Source organism: Glycine soja, chromosome 1, assembly GCF_004193775.1.
Source record: "Glycine soja cultivar W05 chromosome 1, ASM419377v2, whole genome shotgun sequence".
Classification (NCBI taxonomy): domain Eukaryota; kingdom Viridiplantae; phylum Streptophyta; class Magnoliopsida; order Fabales; family Fabaceae; genus Glycine; species Glycine soja.
Window position 1 is genome coordinate 27,254,103 of NC_041002.1, and position 14,479 is coordinate 27,268,581.

Here is a 14,479-nt window from a genome sequence, read left to right on the forward strand (position 1 = left end):
ATGTCTTGACATTTTTATAGACATTGACTATGCCAGCTTATCCCTGTTATAAGGCATAAGGGGTATGCTTTGACATTTTTATAGACATTGACTATGCCAGCTTATCCCTGTTCAATGTAATTATTTAATCAGTAGGTCAAATTAAATGCTTTTGAATAATCCTTCTTGGTTGTCTCCAAATATATTCATGCAAGGTATTTTAAACTAAAGCTATCTTTGTTGGTGCATCAACCTTTCACTTGTTGCAAACTTGCCATATCCGATCCCTGTCTATATATATGTAGCATATTAATATGCAACATATTCTTATTATATAATAAATATTTAAATGGAACACCAATTTTTGCCTACAGGAAAAGAAAAAAAAATCCATCCATCCATCTACCCTCTCTTGGATTTGAATTTGGTGCTCATCATACAAAGTAACCGGATTGCATTGCTGTTTGTTGGAATTAATAGCTAATTTATTGGATCATGTATGCAAGTGTGTTAAAAGTTAATTTGTGCTCATGGTCTAGCAGCCAGTTTTGTGGTTACCTTTCAATCTTGTATTGCTGAGTATGCCTTTTCTTTTTGGAAACCTTATGGATAATGGCATATTATTTTCTCATGCTTTCCTTTATTCTTTATAGACAAATTTGTAAAATCAGTGGTATGCAAATACTCTTAATCTTTGAAAGTAATTGGAATTTCATCTTACTAGTGTGCAGGATATCTAAGACATCACAAATTAGTTGACAATCTTGGACTCATCACGGAGTATGACATTGGAGAAAATAAACATACACTCAGAAACTGATCAACTTTGATGCAATAACTTATAAAACTAGAGACATTTGATTTGACAGATGATTATTTCCATAATTCAAAAAATCGTATCCATTAATATTTCTGAGCAAAGATCACAACAAAAAAAGGAAAGAATCATAGGTATAGATTCTCATTATCAGATCTATACACATAAAATGATTATATATTTTGCAAACCAAATAACTCATTAAAGTGAATCCATGGTCACCATGAGACTGCTAGCAGCTGTAGCCGGTGACGGCTAGCAAAACAGCAATAGCAAGTGCAGCTGTTGCCCATATATTTCTCCCTTGCTGGTGGTTTGACGATGCAGCATTCTGAGAGTAGGAAAAAAAACGTGATCAAAACAATGTGATACTGATGAGACATATTTGTATATAATTGTAATGTAATTTGATATTTCACTAGACAAAGATATTACCAAATTCAGACTTGGTGATGGTGCTGGTGTTGTGTCTGATTCTGCTGTGGAATCAGGTGGTGCCGGGGGACTTTTGCGAACAATTGTTGGTGCTGGAGCTGGTGCCTGATGCCTCCTGTGCCTGTGCCTGTGCCTTCTATGCTTATGTGACGATGGCGCCGGTGCTGGTACCTCTACTACCGGCGTTGGTGCCAATGTTGGTGGTGGAGGAACAGGAGCTGGAGTTGGTGCTGGCTTTGTAGGTGCAGGAGCGGGTGCTGGTGTTGCCTTTGCTGGTGCAGGTGCAGGGGGTGTTTTGGCTGGTGTTGGAGCTATCTTTGGTGGTGGCAATGGCGGTGGCGTAGAAACGGGTGGTGGAGGTATCGGGGGTGGCGATGTGGGAGTTACAACTGGTGATACTTTTGGTGGTTGTGGTTGTGGAGTTTGGGGTGGTGGGGCTTTTGGGCTTGAAGCAGGTGCAACTTTTGGAGCTGGTGGTGTCACAGGTGCGGGTTTGGGAGCTACAATTGCAGGTGGCTGGGATGTAGTTGGTGGTGTACTTGTGGTGGGAGGGGATGCCACCACTGTTGGTGGTAGTGTTACCGCCAGTGGCGTGCCGGAAGATGGTGATGTTGCAGCTGGGGTTGTAGGTGGTGAGTTTGCCGGCGCAGTTGCAGGTGCTTGGGCATTGGAAGGTAGCTGGCCACAGAGGCTTACCAAAGCCAAAGCCCAGAACACTGCAGCCATTGTATGTTGTGATCTGGTTGAGAAAGCAGAGAGTTTGCTTCTTATATATGGGCTAATGTGAAGCACAAGGTTGAAACGTATGGTGTGGACTATCTGTGGAAGGAAGAATGTAGCCTTCACGTGATTGTGACATCATTTAAATATTAATCATCTAACGAGTAACGTTAACAAAGGAAAATAGTAGAGTTAGATTTAGCTTCACTTGCATCAAGGGGGACCCTTGAAAATCATTAGTCCTGGTCATTTAGACTTTTATCACAGGTTCACACATTCATATTATGGTTATGGCCTAACTTGTATTTTAAGTAGACTTAATTATTTTTCATATTTGCCAGGACAAAAGGTTGGGTGGATTAGGAGGGATGGAATGAATAAAATAATGTTTTATGTTAATGAGAACATAATTTCACCTACTAATTTCTACACATACCTATATGTAAGTACGGGGTCTCTATCACTTTCTGTTAATACTTGATGGTTCAACTTACCATTGTGATTGTGATGTTTCATCAGCAGTTCAATCGTTGTACGTACTCTAGGTTTCTGTTTCTTGCAAGTGATATCAAATTCTCACCCAATCACCCTTTCCAAATAAATGAAAGGGAACAATGACAGACAGGCTTTACTATATCATTACATTCTAGTCATCATCCTAAGCGTTTGAAGTCATTACTTGAAATTAAGTAGGCAACGTCTGAAATTATTGTCTTTGACAGCTTAACTGATTGAATACTCTAGAGAAATTGAACATTGTACTTTTCACAATGACCATTCGTTCATGTTTGATTATTTTATTTAGAAGCTCATTTAAAACATGGGAAAATATGTGATTATTCTCTTTTACAAACAAAACATGATGTGGAAGACGTCATGTATCTTGTTGAGTAACTTGGAGGGGTGGTGAGTAACAGGAAGGCAAGAAGGGTCATTTGACGGTTCCTCTTTCTTCTTTTTCCTTCTTAGCTGAAAGAATTGTTGCATTGCATCCGCACACTCAGTGGCCAAGACCCCTCTTCTTATTTTCATGTTTGGATGGAATGGATGAACTGGGGCAGGAGGTATATCTCTTTGTTCTGATACATTTTCTCCTCCATCAGGGAAAATTCTGCAGAAAAAAGTTCAAGAAAGAGCTATAATATTTGATGTACTGAGCTTTCAAGAAAATTTCCAAAAGGACTCAATTTCAGTTAGAAAAACAATTGGAAACCCCTGCCCTACTTAAGTTGTAATCCTAGCACATTTGGACAAATGCAGCTTATTAAAGTTCAGAAAAAGGTAAATTAGGGATAAATTCCAGTAAAAAGATGTTGGCAATGGGGTTGTATACAGAAATGGCATCTATATAACATAAGAGACTTTAATAGACGTGCTCGGTCAATGTAAAAATTTTTACAACCAATAAGAAATTATCCTTGATATAACTTTTAAGCTAGTTATTATAAAAAGACAAATGTGAACTAGTGTCCAAAGGACATTGGTTAAGAAACTTAAAGTAGAAATGTTTTTATTGGGAGGCGGAAAATTGTGTTGCCCATGATTTTCTTTATGCCTTTTTATGATTTACACAATAAATCTTTCTCCTTTTAGTTTTTTAACCAATGCTCCAAGGGCACTGGTTAGCAAGACCCTTATAAAAATCAATAAATTGACCCTACTTCATTGTTGAACGTGTATCAGCAGTAGCCTATTAGTTTGTTATTTTCTATTAATTGTTTGACCAAGTTTTTAGACTAGTTGTTTTATTTTCTGTTACTTAGTAGTTGTTATGTTAGTGGTTTGTTATTGATATGTTAGTGGTTGGTTATTATTTAGAAAATCAGTTATTATTGTTTCTTTCTGTTACAATAAATCTGTATTTAAATAGATGATCATTCAATAAAAATGTGTGCATTCATCTCCCTTAATTTTGTGAGTTACGCTAATTTTACAACAAATTGGTATCTAAAGCCTTCTTAAGAAGGACCTCTAAGTGAACTAAGTGAAACCCATCACAAAAAAAAAGCATAAACACTTTGCTTCAATTCATCTGATAAATGGATTTTGAAACACCATACAGAGCACTAGCACCATCTATGTTTGATGGTGACAATTATCAAATCTGGGCAGCGAGTATGAAGGCACATCTGGAGGCAAATGATCTCTGGGAAGCTATTGAGGAAGACTACGAAGTTCTTCCCTTACCAACTAATCCAACAATGGCACAGATAAAAAATCAAAAAGAAAGGAAAGCAAGAAAGTCAAAGGCAAGAGTTACTTTGTTTGTTGCTATCTCAAAAGAAATTTTCAATAGAATCATGACCATCAAATCAGCATATGAAATCTGGAGTTTCCTCTAGAATGAATACGAAGGAGATGAAAGGATTAAAGGAATGCAAGCCCTAAATTTGATTAGAGAATTTGAGATGCAGAAAATGAAGGAGTCCAAAACAATTGAAGAGTATGCTAACAAGCTTCTTAGCATTGCTAACAAAATAAGATTGTTTGGTTCTAATTTTTTCGACTCAAGAATAGTTGAGAAAATACTGGTAACTATCCCTGAAAGATTTGAGACTGCTATTACATCCTTGGAGAATACTAAAGATTTGTCAAAACTTACGTTAACAGAATTTGTAAATGTTTTACAAGCCCAGGAGCAAGGAAGAAAAATGAGGGCTAAGGGTTCTATAGAAGAAGCATTGCAAGCTAAATTGCAAACTAACCAATGAGAGAAAAGCAAGTGGAAGAAATACAAGAAGAATAATTTCAACACCCAAGAAGCAGCAGCCAACACAAGCAACAATAATGGAGACAACAAAAGATTTCCTCCTTGCAAGCACTGTGGCAGAATGGGTCATCCTCCTTTCAAATGCTAAAGAAGACCTGATGTTAAGTGTGAAAAGTGCAACAAGTTGGGGCATCATGTGAGTATTTGCAAAAGCAATTTTCAACAAAAGAATTTGGCTTAAGTTGCAGATCAACAAGAATAAGAGCAATTGTTTGTAGCAACATGTTTTACAAGCAGCAGCTCAAGTGAATGTTGGCTAGTGGATAGTGGTTGTATCAACCACATGACCCACGATCAAGAGCTTTTCAGAGAATTTGACAAATCACAGGTATCAAAAGTTAGAATTGACAATGGTGATTTTATCACTATTGAAGGAAAGGGAACTGTAGCCATTGAAAGTTGTGCAGGTACAAAATTAATTTATGATGTTTCGTATGTACCTGAGATTCATCAAAACTTGTTAAGTGTGGGACAATTGATTGAGAAGGGATTTAAAGTCATCTTTGAAAATAAGCACTATTTGATTAAAGATGTCGATGACAAGGAAATTTTCAATATCAAAATGAGAGGCAAAAGTTTTTCATTTGATCCATTGAAGGAGGAGCAAGCAGCCAATCTAGTTACGGTAAACAATACAGAAGTCTGGCACAAAAGATTAGGTCATTTTCATCATGCAGTTGTTGAGGAACAATGCGTAATCTCACTCGACCATTATGCAACGAATGCTTTAAATAATGCAGATTCTGCCATGAAGAGAGCATCGTCAGTGTATTTGTAAGGATATAAGGAGAAGAAGAGTTAGTTAATATAGTTAGACTACTAATGAGTTAGTTAGCTATTTAGTTAGAGGGATTTATTAGATATAAATAGAGGAAGAAGGCTAAGAGAGAGGGGGATCTTATCATTTGTAGATTGAGCATTAGCTCTTTGCGAAAGGAGAAATCCTTTGTGAAGGGGAAACCCTTGGAGGAGAGTTTTTCCTCCTATTTTCTGTTCTTTTCTTACTAGTCAATAAAATCTTTTATTTTCTTTCTCATTTCAATTCTTGGTTCCTAACAGTATTCAAAAGAAATGGACCAATGGCTTCATCCTTTGAAGCCTTGGAGGTTAAAAAGATGGAGTTGGAGATTGAATCACAATTTATGAATGAAGCTAGTTTAGAATTGAATAATACCATTGAGCATTCAATCCAGAATGGCAAAAAAGAAAAAGAGATCCTTTGTAAAAGAAAGGATGTGTTAATGGATGAATTGGAACAACTTCTTGCTAAAAGTTAAACAGAAAGAAACAAAGATAGCAGACAATGACTCTAATTTAGAAGCTGTAGAAATTAAGACATAAAGTTGTCTCTGGATTTAAAGAGATGCAGTCAAGCATTGATGTCAAGTATGACAAATTGCAATTTGTCCTTGCTCAAGTGAAATTAGAGACTGAAACTTTGGCTCTAAAGACGGAGGAAATTGATAAGTTTCTCATTCTAGAAGAAGAAATGGGAGCAAGACTTTGGGAATTTGCTTGGATTTCTACAGCAAGCTGAAGGATACCGTGAAATTGTTAAACTAAGAAGAAGTTTGATGTCATCTACATTGACGTCCAGGGAGGACAAATTGACACTTGCAAAGAACAATGAAAAGCTTTCTGGAGATGTGAAATTGTTTCAACAGGAGGTTTCTGCCACAAGAGCTTCCTTGCAGGAACTATCTTCAAGAAAGTCAAGCATCCAGCAAGGTATAGTATCCTTCAAGCGGAGGATTATTTTCATAGATAAAAGAGTCCTAGAACTAGAAGCAGAAAAGAAAGTTGTTACTGCTGCAAGAAATTTCAAGGAGATTCCACGAATAGCTACTGAAGCAAAGTCATTGTGTGTTGAAAAAGAAAGTATTCAGATCGACAGGGATACGACTACATTAAATCTTGAGCTACTGAGAGAGAAACTTGGACTTGTCAACCACAGATACAAGGAGGAATGTTGAACGTGTATCAGCAGTTGCCTGTTACTTTGTTATTTTCTATTAATTGTTTGACCAAGTTTTTAGGATTAGCTGTTTTATTTTCTGTTAGCTATTATGATAATATATATATTTTAATACACGTGTACAATCCCTCTTTTTCAATACTGTTTTTTACGGCATGACCAATGCAACTAAAGATAACAAGCGGGAAAATAAAGGTGCGTAGAAACCAATTCTGCCAAATATAGGTAAAGTTTCATGAAACATTGATAAACCATAAAGACTCCCTTGTGAGAACTTAATGATAAGCAAATAAAAGAAGCACGTTGGCTGCATACCTAATCCAGCTACCATCAGCTCCAAGAAGCTTATTGGGAGCACCCCACACAACAGTGTCTACTCTTGCCTGCAGGATAGCACCAGCACACATTGGACATGGCTCAAGCGTTACATAAAGTGTAGTGTCCTGAAAGTGGGAAAATTTTGTCCTTAAACAGATGAACCATCAAACTAATTATCAAGTTGTATCAAATACCAGAACTAATAGATATCAACCATTTCTCAAGAAAGACAAAATTACTAAGTGATCCTTCAAGCAATGTTTGGTAAGAAAGAATTGAAAGGATGGAAATGGTTCATCCACCAGGACCACACGTAAGTCCAAATACAAAAATATTCACTACCACTTCAATTCTCATTCCCCTGTACTAAATGAAAATTGCTTTAGGTTATTAAACATGCCATTATAGTCGAATTCTCTCTTTATTTTACAGGAGCATTATTTTTGGTAACATTACTTATTAATATTGATTAAATTAAATAGCAATAGATTAATAAAGTAATCAAATTTGGGCTTCTCTTTAGTGTGTGGCTCACTAGCTCTTTTAAGGGGGTTGCAATTTCAGATTCCAATATAGATTGGCCTGCCATTGTGCACTGATTTTCTTGAGCTCCATTTTGCTTGTTCTTTGTATTTTTTTTTTTTTTCCTTTTGCAGTTCTCTTATGGGGGATATCTTATCCTTCTATCTTTATATATCTCATTTTTCTTAATGAATTTCTTCTTTTTTAATAAAAAAAATTGCCACAGCAAGGGTTTTCAACATTATCAATCGTTAGATATAGAAGTACTAGGGAGTGATAGATTATAAAGTAATCTGATCCTAATATTATTTTCTTTCAATAATTTCACCTGCTTTAAAAATGAATCTATCTTGCTAATATATACTTTTACAGTTTTGCATTGGATATTTCGATAATGCTGTCCACCATTGCATGTATGCAAATAAACCTTGTCCATCATTGTGTCTCCAGCTCTTCCCCAATATTCTGGAAAAGCAGGATTCACATTTATTCCTATGTACTTTCAGTACCACTGGTACTAGCCTATAAATATATTAAATATTTTTTGCTGAGCAAAAAAAAAAAAATGCGTCCACATAAGAATTAAGAAAGCTGCATAGCAACCAACTATTCGAAAGTAAAATTATGAATGGTCAATAGTTTAATCAGTGATGATGAAGGATGAAAGGCACTACAGGTCTAACGATATTTAATCATAGGCACTCGTGAATACAAAAAAAGAGCCTCAACTTTCCCAGTTGAATGAGGATATTTAATTTTTTTTTTTTATAGATCTCTCATGTCCTCAATTTTAAAAGTCTCATCTCTATAATTTATTCTTATTTTATATAATAAAATACTTATTATTAATATTAATAATGAAAACATGTAATATTTAATTTATTTTTATTTATAAATTTTATTTAAATTTAAAAATATCTTTGCAATGGCAACTTGCTTTGTTCTGTAAAAATAAATATTAGACCTGCTGCTATAGATATCTTTTACTCTTTTAACATAAAAGTGGTGGAATATTGTCACATATTAAATTAGTCATATGAGCTTAAAAATTATACAAGAGAATCACAACAATGAATATTAAACTTTGGGTGGTGTAATATCAAAATAACTAAATTTCCAACTAGGAAAGCTTACTGATAGTCTCCATGATCGGAGAAGGTTTGAAGCTTCTCGTATACAAATCATCTCTGCATGGGCAGTGGAGTCCCGTAACTCTTCTACTCTGAAACAGATATTAAGATATAAATTAAAAATAAAAAATTAGGGCAATTACAAAGAATGAAATAATACCATCACACTTGCAAAAAATGAAATAATATCATCACACTTACAAGTTGCAGCCTCGGGCAATAATTTTCCCATGCTGCACAAGAACAGCTCCAACAGGTACCTCCCATGTATCAGCAGCCTTCTTGGCTTCCAAAAGTGCTTCCTTCATGAACATTTCATCTACTCTTCGCTGCTCAAGTTCACGTTGATAGGCTTCTTCCCAGTCATCAAACCTATCTCTTAAGACTTGCCTGTTCCGTTGAAACTTCCTTTGCTTCAACTCTCCATCCTTTCTCTCTGAGCCGGACAATTCAGACTGCCCAGGAGCAACAGATTCCTTGATTGGAACCACTGATTCAGCTCCAGACATGTCAGATCCACCAATGCTTATAATTTCTCCAACAATAGAAGGCCCTCTGGCAGGTACTGAAATTGGTAATTCCATGTTTTGAGTGCCAGAAGTATTGACTTTCAAATTTTTTTTATCTTCAGTCCAACTAGCATTTTCCTCTCCAGAAGTGTAAGATACGCCTACTAACATTGATCCACTTTCCAATGTATTTGGGGATGACAATCCAACTTCAACATTTTTTCCTTTGTCCTTCAGTTTTGTATTGTCGGACACCTCTCCCTCACTTTGGGTATAATGTTTACCCGGTTTTAACTTATCAAAAGTCATGGCTTGTGGTGGTACACTTGTTTCTTTTATGACATTAGTTTTAGTGGTTTCCTCATGCTCCTGCCCAGAAAACCATGTGTCACTGTCAGACTTGTTTGGTGAATTTCTCTCAGCAGAAGTGGAGGAACCAGCACGTGAACCCCAACGTAATCGAACAATATCAGCAATCATACCCCATAAGGACCTCCCAGTTCTAGTAACAACTGCTTTCCCAGTTTCCTTGCTGATCTCTGTTTCTTTGGCTACTAGAACTTGCTCAGCAGATGGTTCTGTGACATCCCACATCTCATCAGAAGGTCCTTTGGTCCCAGGAAACCCAGAGGAACGACTAGAATCATGCTCCTTTGACTGAGCACCATTTTGAGTGCCTTGTTGCCTTGAGCTGTAGATCTGATCACCCCCAACTTCAAGATTCAATTTTGTTCCTGTAACTTCCATCTCTTGTGCTTCTGAAGTCGTTACTTCATGCCTGATCCTCTCAGCAAACTCATCAACAAACTGTCTAGATGACTTCTCTAAACGATCAGCTGAATCAATAGCATCTGGATGCAAAGCAGACCTTCTTCCTGAATTGTCATACAAAGCAGAAGAGCCACTTTCTGAAGTTCCAAGGAAGATCTCAGGGCTTGCAATTCCTGCAGTGAGTTCAACATGTGCTGAGTCTCCACCAATTTCAGAAGAGGAAGGGATCAACATTGTTGCAGGCCTCCTTTTTTCACCTGATGCTAATATAATATGTTTTCCAGCCCCAGAAATCAAATTCAATGATCCCTGGGAGCTGGATTCCTCTCTTGAGGTAGTTTCATCAGAAATTGAAAGGTTGCTAGATCTTTGGTCGTCTCTGGCCAATTCAAAATTTGCAATCCTTTCATCAGTTTGGCTAGAACTTTCTCTAGTTCTAACAACTGATGTTGATTTACTTTTTGGAATTAATCTCACCTTCTCATAAGCTTTTTGAGAACTTGAAACTTGCTTTTCATCACTGGCATAGCCTTCTGATAAAGTGCTGACAAGTTCAGATCCTTTCCTGTGTTGGAAACTCTGAGTTGTCCTTTTATCTGTTTGGAGCCACGTAACCCTTGCATCTGAGCTTATGTTCGATTTTTCTTCCATGTTCATTAATCTAGTTCTAGACTTTATGCTAGATGTATCTTCAACATTGATCTTGTGAGCTTCTGATACTTCAGAAAATTGTTCAGATTTTTTTCTTCTCTCTTTATCCTTCACCTTAATGATCTTCTCTCCTTTTTGGTATTGCTGCTCCTCCACTCCCTGAACAGAACTCAAAACTGAATCTTTTTTCACTTCCATGTCCTTCATCCTAGTATTTGAGGTCCTTTCAGTGTCTTCAATTTTTAAATTTCCAGTATATTTCTGGGAACTTCTATCTATCACATTCTTTCCAGTGGTAGAAGTAGAACCAACAATTTTTTTATGTTTATCATTTGTTTCTTGTAAAAGTGTTTCTGATATTGCAAGGTTCCCTTCCCTGCCACTGAATACCTTCTTTGATGTCAAAGTTTGCTTTCCTGTGGTAGAAGTTGAACTAACAAACTTTTTATGTTTATCAGTTGTTTCGTTCAAAATTGTTTCTGATATCTCAAGCTTCCCTTCCCTGCCACTGAATTCCTTTTGTGATAACAAAATTGTCTCAACTTCATCACAACCAGACTCAGTTTGAATATATGCTTTGTTAGTTTTCTTATCCAAATTGACAACACAAGATGATTTATCATCCTCAATATTGACTCGCTTTTGTGAAATAGATGATTTTTTATGACCAGATTCAAGTGTTCTAAATTCTCTTGAATGCATGTCCTGTTGTTCTCTTGTGGATTCAGTGTTTTGCAGAGTTCCCTCAGTCAGCTTCTTTTCAGACTTGTTCCTTAGGTTCCAATCAATATCCACACCAAATGCAATTCTTCGCTTATTTGAAACAGCCTGCAGCTTCTTTGAGTCATCCCCTTGCCTGTTGAATTCTTCCTTTACTTGTTCCTCCAGATGATTCGCTTCATCCTTCTCATATTCCAGTGACGACTCTTCCAAACCAATCTCATCCTGAACTTCCAGCTCACTCCCAAAATCTCCTGATGAGAGAGAGTAATAAGATGAACAACTAGATGCATCTCTTCGTTTCCTATGGTTTTCACTTTTTGCAAAGGCTTCCCTTTCTTTGTTGGCTTTTCCATATTCTCTTCTCAAGTCTATGGTGGATGATTCATGTCGCTTCAAATTTCCATTTTTCTCTGTTTCTACTTTCTCACTTGAACTAAAATGTCTCTCTCTGCTCAGATTTTTTCTTTTCTTCTCAACTTCCACTCTTTTTGATGAAGATGCATTCTTACATTTGCTACCAATAGCATCCTTATCTGCCTCCTCACTCAACAAGCTGAGAACTGCTTCAGCATCATCAGAACCAAATGAATGGGAAAATTCTCTCCCTTTCGGGGAAGTAGCACAAATACATCTTCCCTTTATTCTCCATCTACTATTATTGTAAACAGTTCTCTCATTGACAGAAGAATTAAGCTCCTGACAACCTCTGAGGACACCATAAGCTGGTAGCCGGGGAAGGTAATGGTCTCCACCACCCAATATCAACCTTCTAGATGCCGACAATTGAAGAAGAGCAGATTGCCTCAACCCATTTATAAGACAAGGTTTTATGGGTACTCTGTAAGTGGAGACTGAACAGAAATCACAACAACCACAGCATGACAAACAGTATGATGCGGTTCTGTCAAATCTTTCGTAACAGAAGTTTGAGTAGCCATTGAAAGATAATGAGAATGGTTCTTTACACCTAACAGCATATATTGTTGAGCTAACATATGCGTTGCTCATAGTTGCATGCGTCTTCACACAAGAGTGAGAGAGCGTACCTTGACAAGAGTGGGGTTTTTTTAATTACAACTGAGCTCAAACAAACAGAGAAATCATGTCAGATGGCATAGATTAAAATGCCAAAACGCAATAGGCCGTAATCTGTTAGGTGCTGATATAGAAGCTTGGTATTAGCCTATGCACAAGAATAATCGACATAGTGAATCACCTTCGAAAAAAGGACAAGACCTGATATTCACACTCTGCTTTCACCTTTCACACCTGTACCAATAGATGGTTCAGTGAAATCAGAATGACTAAATCAATTTATCTCAGTATCTAAAATAATTTAACCTCAGAACAGATGGTAACAGAAAACGACACTACACAATATTTCAGAAAGGGATGCATTCATCACACTTCCTGATTGTCTCAACTCTCATGTCACAACAGTCCCAAAATACATAAAGCAGATCCATCTGGTACTTTAAAGAGAAAACATATGACCATTCTGTATTATCAATATTTTTATTTAGAGAACAACTAAAAAGCATAAATAAACTCTGTCAAAAAAAAAACCTGACGCAAAACATGTCATATCTTATTATGACAATTTAAAAAGATCTTAACAGAATCACAGTCTCAGCTCCTCAAATGGTCTCATCAATCACTCATTCCTTTCATTCAACCACATTTAACAAATTCAGTTATAATATTATCCCAACCACCAAAAAGACTCGTACAATATTACACAGAACTTATCTAAACAGGAATAACTCACCCACCTCAGGTCACATCCATTAACCCATCAAAAAACTGAGAACACACTACATAGATTCATGTTCATTCATCACACAACACAAGTTCATTAGCCAAATGAAATCACTTGAAATTGACACTCAGATTCCGCAACAAACTTCAACCCAACACACAGAAACCCCATTGTACCACACAATTCCACGGCAGTAAACTACCTAAGTTTAAATCTAAAAACTACAACTTTTAATGTAATCAAACCATCACCAACCCAGAACAATCATTTTGCACTTCAAAATTTAGAATCTTCTTACATTATTATTATTCTTATAAAACGAAACCAACCCATTATAATTAAAGGGTTTAGTAGACCTAATGAAAGAGAAAAGAGGATAGAACGAAAGTGCATGAAAGAGGTTTGTACCTGTGTTATAGAAGAAAAGGACCTTGAACAGTGATGGGGTGTGGTTTTCCTTAGGCTTAACCCACGAAGAGAAGATTAATGAGAGTTAAGATTTGAATGATGGGTCAGAGAGAGAGAAATGAGATGAGATTTTGGGAAAGTAAAGAGAGAGTGAGGGAAATGAAAATGATTTGTTTTTGTTGTCTTCTTGGATTTGTTTTGTTGGTGAGAGAGAGCGACAAGCTGCAGTTGTTTGGGACAGAAGAGAATAATTGAAACAAGGATTTTCTTCCTCCACCCAGCATTTCTCTAATGCACCTAGTAGTAGTGAGAACAAAAAATCAAAAATACCTTTATATATAATTCATACCGATCCGTAAGTTGTGAGATTTTTATATATATAAATTTTTATTAAATTTTTAATTTTTATTTAAAATTTATATATATAAAAAAAGTACATTATTAAATCAAAATTAATTCTTACAAAATTTATTATGTAATTATATGTGTATTAAATATACATTAAAAATTTTAGTGTTATATATAGTAACGTTAATTATTTTTTAACATAATTTACATATTAGCTTAGTTGGTTAAAGTGACATGCTAATAATGCGAAAGTTATGGATTTGAAACCTTCAAAAAAGAAAAAAGAAAGGAACGAAGAAGTAAAAAAAAATTAATTTTTTTAAAAAATATATTAGGTATAGAAGAAATTTAAATGGTGTAAGAAAAATAATCCTTGAACCAAATCCGTTATGGGCCCATTTATGACCACCTTTCGGCAGCTGCTTGAGGCACCCATCATTTTTGCTGGGGTACCCAGTAACTTTTAAAAATGCCAAAAATACCCTTATAAATAGCAAAATTGATTTTTCATTTCTACAGCGTTTTTTTGTTTCCACGAAATCTCACTCCATTAGTTTAAGTTGCTTCCGTTATAGTCGTTTTCGAAGCGTATTTGGTCTCCAATGATGTACGTGTGTCATTAGGAGTATACGGTGAAGTTGGGT

General features: G+C 36.1%; 2 protein-coding genes across 2 annotated transcripts; both read right to left on the reverse strand.

Annotated features, from left to right (window-relative positions):
* Positions 1–796: 796 nt before the first annotated feature.
* LOC114414271 (lysine-rich arabinogalactan protein 19-like) lies at positions 797–1,997 on the reverse strand. The gene is made up of 2 exons (XM_028378569.1): positions 1,232–1,997; positions 797–1,127 (listed from the first exon to the last, which is right to left on the reverse strand). The coding sequence occupies exons 1-2, from the start codon at positions 1,955–1,957 to the stop codon at positions 1,029–1,031; spliced, it is 825 nt and encodes a 274-aa protein (XP_028234370.1). The 5' UTR covers positions 1,958–1,997; the 3' UTR covers positions 797–1,028.
* A 613-nt stretch (positions 1,998–2,610) lies between these two features.
* LOC114414261 (tRNA(adenine(34)) deaminase, chloroplastic-like) lies at positions 2,611–13,772 on the reverse strand. The gene is made up of 6 exons (XM_028378560.1): positions 13,488–13,772; positions 12,537–12,589; positions 8,868–12,397; positions 8,671–8,758; positions 7,012–7,139; positions 2,611–3,062 (listed from the first exon to the last, which is right to left on the reverse strand). The coding sequence occupies exons 3-6, from the start codon at positions 12,326–12,328 to the stop codon at positions 2,798–2,800; spliced, it is 3,942 nt and encodes a 1,313-aa protein (XP_028234361.1). The 5' UTR covers positions 12,329–12,397; positions 12,537–12,589; positions 13,488–13,772; the 3' UTR covers positions 2,611–2,797.
* Positions 13,773–14,479: the final 707 nt, after the last annotated feature.